Here is a 5,851-nt window from a genome sequence, read left to right as displayed (position 1 = left end):
AATACTGGCTGCGGATTGGTGGGAAGATTACTGCAATACTTTGAAAACAAGTACTAATATTTGGGGGGAAATACGTTTTTTTTCTCAGATTTCTGAGAGTAATTTGGTTTGATCAGATGTGAAGGTGAAGTCTCAGTAACAGTCAACATGAGCTTTTATTAAAAATAGATTGTATTTATGAGTTATGGACAAGAGAAGAAAACGCAGAGTTTGGATGATAATTCAAACGTATTTTGGGTTGCAGAGCTTCGTCATGAGCAGCCGAGTGGCCGGAAAACCCCGAGAGAAGGAGGAGAAAGAGGAGTTGATGGAGGAGAAGATACAGGAGGAGAAGGAGGACTTTTACGACTGCCAGGAGTCTCTGGAGCCTCCAAACTTTCACAATCAAACCAACAGACCGACTGACAGAAGAGAGAGAGAGGAGCAGGGAGACAGGCTGCAGGAGGAGCAGGGAGACAGGCTGCAGGAGGAGCAGGGAGACAGGCTGCAGGAGGAGCAGGGAGACAGGCTGCAGGGAGACAGGCTGCAGGGAGACAGGCTGCAGGGAGACAGGCTGCAGGAGGAGCAGGGAGACAGGCTGCAGGGAGACAGGCTGCAGGAGGAGCAGGGAGACAGGCTGCAGGAGGAGCAGGGAGACAGGCTGCAGGGAGACAGGTGCAGGAGGAGCAGGGAGACAGGCTGCAGGAGGAGCAGGGAGACAGGCTGCAGCGAGACAAGTAAGACCCTGACACGGAGAAAGATATATATATACGTGTGTGTGTGTGTGTGTGTGTGTGTGTGTGTGTGTGTGTGTGTGTGTGTGTGTGAGAGAGAGGATATATTAAGAGATGTTAACTTATCCATTAAACTTTGCAGCTGTAGTGACCGGCTGCAGGAGGACTCAGACTCAGAGATGAAGGAGGACACTCAGCAGGAGGAGTTTGACAATGATTACTTGAGGGAGGTGGAGAAGGAGCTGACAGAGGAGGAGAAAGAGGTAACACAGGTTTACCTGGACTCCATCTGTGTCTCTATGTCTCCATGTCTCTTTGTCTGATGGAACAACATTCTCTGAAACTGGTCCAGTATTGTGATTATTTACATGGAGTCTGGTGGAGATATGCTGCTCTATACATGCTAAAAGTAGTGATTATTTACATGGAGTCTGGTGGACACATGCTGCTCTATACACGCTAAAAGTAGTGATTATTTACATGGAGTCTGGTGGAGATATGCTGCTCTATACATGCTAAAAGTAGTGATTATTTACATGGAGTCTGGTGGACACATGCTGCTCTATACACGCTAAAAGTAGTGATTATTTACATGGAGTCTGGTGGAGATATGCTGCTCTATACACACTAAAAGTAGTGATTATTTACATGGAGTCTGGTGGAGATATGCTGCTCTATACACACTAAAAGTAGTGATTATTTACATGGAGTCTGGTGGAGATATGCTGCTCTATACACGCCAACCCTGGAGTGTTGAAGAAGCATTGAGGTGTCCGGTGTGATGTTGTAAACCAGAGATATTAAAACCTTCCGTTCTGTTTTAGAGTCGCCGGCGGCAGAGTTTAACTCTAAAGGAGAAGGGGAACAGCCAGTTCAAAGCTGGAGGTGAGTGACATCATCACACTGTGTGTGTGTGTCTCTGTGTGCGTGTGTGTCTGTGTGTGTACAGTATGTCTGACCTGGTTCTCCTGCAGACTGGGCGGCGGCGGCGCGGAGCTACACGGAGGCCTTGGGTTTCTGTCCGGTCTGCTTCAGCCCAGAGAGATCGGTGCTGTTCTCCAACAGAGCTGCTGCCAGACTGCACTTGGTAACAAGCTACATGCTATCTAGGAGGCCAACATGCTAGCAACACGCTAACACAAAGGCTATCAACATGCTAACAACATGCTAACACAAAGGCTATCAACATGCTAACAACACACTAACACAGAGGCTAACAACACAAAGGCTAACAACACAAAGCCCATCAACCTGTTAACACAGAGGCTAACATGCTAAAAAACATGCTAGTAATGGGTTGTTTCCTTCCTGCCAGGAGCTGAAGGACGCTGCGATCTCCGACTGCTCCAGAGGTGAGTGATGATGTCATCGTTGGAGTGATGATGATATTGTTATAGTCCAGTTAATGCGTAGTGATTGGTTGTGTGTGGTTGCCGTAGCGATTGAGCTTAACCCAGACTACGTGAGAGCGCTGCTGAGGAGGGCAGAGCTGTACGAGCAGACGGAGAAGCTGGACGAGGCCCTGGAGGACTACAAGAAGGTCCTGGACCTGGACCGGAACCAGACCAGCGCCAGACAGGCCTGCATGGTGAGTTTACCTGCTAACAACATGCTAACAATATGCTAACAACATGCTAATAATATGGCAACCACATGCTGACAATATGTTAACCACATGCTAACAAAATCTTAACAAAATGCTAACAATATGCTAACCACATGATAACAAAACGATAACAACATGCTAACGACATGACAACATGCTGACATGATGACAACTCTACATGCTAAAAGTAGTGGTTATTTACATGGAGTCTGGTGGAGATATGCAGCTCTATACACGCTAAAAGAATTGATTATTTACATGGAGTCTGGTGGAGATATGCTGCTCTATACACGCTAAAAGTAGTGATTATTTACATGGAGTCTGGTGGAGATATGCTGCTCTATACATGCTAAAAGTAGTGATTATTTACATGGAGTCTGGTGGAGATATGCTGCTCTATACACGCTAAAAGTAGTGATTATTTACATGGAGTCTGGTGGAGATATGCTGATCTATACACGCTAAAAGTAGTGATTATTTACATGGAGTCTGGTGGAGATATGCTGCTCTATACACGCTAAAAGTAGTGATTATTTACATGGAGTCTGGTGGAGATATGCTGCTCTATACACGCTAAAAGTAGTGATTATTTACATGGAGTCTGGTGGAGATATGCTCCTCTATACATGCTAAAAGTAGTGATTATTTACATGGAGTCTGGTGGAGATATGCTGCTCTATACACACTAAAAGTAGTGATTATTTACATGGAGTCTGGTGGAGATATGCTGCTCTATACACGCTAAAAGTAGTGATTATTTACATGGAGTCTGGTGGAGATATGCTGCTCTATACACGCTAAAAGTAGTGATTATTTACATGGAGTCTGGTGGAGATATGCGGCTCTATACACGCTAAAAGTAGTGATTATTTACATGGAGTCTGGTGGAGATATGCTGCTCTAAACACGCTAAAAGTAGTGATTATTTACATGGAGTCTGGTGGAGATATGCTGCTCTATACACGCTAAAAGTAGTGATTATTTACATGGAGTCTGGTGGAGATATGCTGCTCTATACACGCTAAAAGTAGTGATTATTTACATGGAGTCTGGTCGGTTTGGTGACAATCGTTCTTTCCACTTGTCTGTCTCTCTCTCCCCTATCTGTCTCCTTTCCTGTCTCTCTCTCTCATGTCTCCCTTCCTGTCTGTCTCCCTTCCTGTCTCTCAGAGGCTGCCTCAGCAAATTCAGGAGAGAAATGAGAAGCTGAAGGAGGAGATGCTGAGTACGTACTGCACCTGAACACACCTTTTATCATAAACTCATCAATAAGTCCTCGTCAGATTTATTCATAGAGCTTTTCACTATAAAAGCCTGCAGTCATTAGAGAGGTGAACCCATGTATAAAGAGACATGGATACGGTGTGCGGCGGATGCCCTACACCGCCCAATGAGAGAGCTCAAAGCGCATAAAGCAAGATGATGTCGCTAATCATTATGTCATGCTACTAGCTAGCTACAAGCTAGCGCTAGTACCACCCTTATCCGCTAAGCCCATGGTGGCGCTGTTGGTACACAATGTGTTCTGCGCATGATGTTCACACATGAATAAATTATTATTATGATGAACGAGCGTTTCTGACACAGCACCACCTGTTCCGCAGTAGCAGTGTGCCGTTAGCCTCCACCGGAAAGCTAACGCTAGTTTAGCTAACAGCTAATTCGGCTAACCGCTAGCTGACAGCTTGATTCAGTCTAAAATAACGTTACTCAAACTAAGCAGCTACAGCTAAATGAAGACTTTACAGTAATAATAAAGACAAGTATTGAGCGATTATATTTTAAATGCGCACAAGTAGAACTGACGTAACAGCTGTTATAAAGTCTGGTGGAGACATGTTGCTCTTACATGCTAAAGTAGTGATTATTTACATGGAGTTTGGTGGAGATATGCTGCTTATACATGCTAAAAGTAGTGATTATTTACATGGAGTCTGGTGGAGATATGCTGCTCTATACACGCTAAAAGTAGTGATTATTTACATGGAGTCTGGTGGAGATATGCTGCTCTATACATGCTAAAAGTAGTGATTATTTACATGGAGTTCTGGAGATATGCTGCTCTATACACACTAAAAGTAGTGATTATTACATGGAGTCTGGTGGAGATATGCTGCTCTATACATGCTAAAAGTAGTGATTATTTACATGGAGTCTGGTGGAGATATGCTGCTCTATACACGCTAAAAGTAGTGATATTTACATGGAGTCTGGTGGAGATATGCTCCTCTATACACTCTAAAAGTAGTGATTATTTACATGGAGTCTGGTGGAGATATGCTCCTCTATACACTCTAAAAAGTAGTGATATTTACATGGAGTCTGGTGCAGATATGCTGCTCTATACACACTAAAAGTAGTGATTATTTACATGGAGTTGGTGGAGATATGCTGCTCTATACACGCTAAAAGTAGTGATTATTTACATGGAGTCTGGTGGAGATATGCTGCTCTATACACACTAAAAGTAGTGATTATTTACATGGAGTCTGGTGGAGATATGCTGCTCTATACACGCTAAAAGTAGTGATTATTTACATGGAGTCTGGTGGAGATATGCTGCTCTATACACTCTAAAAGTAGTGATTATTTACAGGGAGTCTGGTGGAGATATGCTGCTCTATACACGCTAAAAGTAGTGATTATTTACAGGGAGTCTGGTGGAGTATATTTTAACTGTTATTTTCAGTTTTGAGGGTCTGTTACATGCTGTCTCAGCTAGCGGTTAGCCGAAATAGCTGTTAGCGTTAGCTTCCCGGTGGAGACCACCGACAGACCTCTGCTGTGGAACAGATGGTGCAGTGTTGTAAACCCTTGTTCATTGTGACATCATCTGGAGGACACAGGATGGATCGTGTCCCGATATGCGCTCAGATGTCCAGAAGCACTTCCTGTGTGTCTGACCTCTGACCCCTGTGCCCTCCCCAGGTAAGCTGAAGGATCTGGGCAACATGGTGCTGAGACCGTTCGGCCTCTCCACCAACAACTTCCAGGTGAACCAGGACGCCGGCACCGGCTCGTACTCCATCAACTTCGTCCAGAACCCCAACAACAACAACAGATGACATCACACAGCCAGTGATGACATAACAGCCCTGCAGGCGACCCCGTCGCTGATTGATTAGCTTCCTGTTTGTGTTGAGTCAACCACACACATTTGTTTTTGTATTGAAGCTGTGTGAATAAAGTTAGTTTGAATCCTGACATCCTCGTCCTGTCTGAATGTCCAAGGTAACGCGGGCAAGACCCTGAACCCGCCCCCCCCATTATAAGGTCAGTTGGGGGGGGTTGGGCGTCCTTCCTCTAATAATATATGGTAGGGTTGGGACTCACTTCAATGATATTTGGTTATATTATGGTTACATTTGCTGTATTATTTAATTACATATTATTCTGTTTAATTTCACGTCACATTGCAATATGTTTCGTACTATGTATTCACGCTGTATATTTTGGTACTATGGCAACCTCACGTTACTTTAATACTTTTTATATAACTAAAGCCACTTATATTCATTCATTACTTTTACAC

The 5,851-nt window shown here is 44.1% G+C and overlaps 1 protein-coding gene across 9 annotated transcripts in view; it reads left to right on the top strand.

The window, feature by feature from the left end:
• ttc1 (tetratricopeptide repeat domain 1) overlaps nucleotides 1-5,523 on the top strand; it is a 5,990-nt gene extending 467 nt beyond the window's left edge. The window contains exons 2-11 of one of the 9 annotated variants that reach the window (XM_032508342.1): nucleotides 245-459; nucleotides 538-576; nucleotides 616-638; nucleotides 867-976; nucleotides 1,538-1,598; nucleotides 1,688-1,800; nucleotides 2,029-2,065; nucleotides 2,153-2,301; nucleotides 3,490-3,544; nucleotides 5,248-5,523. In XM_032508342.1, coding sequence (XP_032364233.1) covers nucleotides 254-459; nucleotides 538-576; nucleotides 616-638; nucleotides 867-976; nucleotides 1,538-1,598; nucleotides 1,688-1,800; nucleotides 2,029-2,065; nucleotides 2,153-2,301; nucleotides 3,490-3,544; nucleotides 5,248-5,384 — 930 coding nt within the window. In that variant the 5' untranslated portion in view covers nucleotides 245-253 and the 3' untranslated portion in view covers nucleotides 5,385-5,523. Of the gene's footprint in view, nucleotides 1-244; nucleotides 655-677; nucleotides 701-855; nucleotides 977-1,537; nucleotides 1,599-1,687; nucleotides 1,801-2,028; nucleotides 2,066-2,152; nucleotides 2,302-3,489; nucleotides 3,545-5,247 lie in introns of all 9 variants that reach the window. The other 8 variants (XM_032508341.1, XM_032508340.1, XM_032508337.1 and 5 more) reach the window with 8 other exon arrangements.
• Nucleotides 5,524-5,851: the final 328 nt, after the last annotated feature.

The sequence above is a fragment of the Etheostoma spectabile genome, unplaced genomic scaffold, assembly GCF_008692095.1.
Source record: "Etheostoma spectabile isolate EspeVRDwgs_2016 unplaced genomic scaffold, UIUC_Espe_1.0 scaffold00007325, whole genome shotgun sequence".
In the NCBI taxonomy this organism is placed as follows: Eukaryota; Metazoa; Chordata; class Actinopteri; order Perciformes; family Percidae; genus Etheostoma; species Etheostoma spectabile.
Note: the sequence above shows the minus strand (reverse complement) of the source record. Positions and strands in the feature narration are given on the sequence as shown.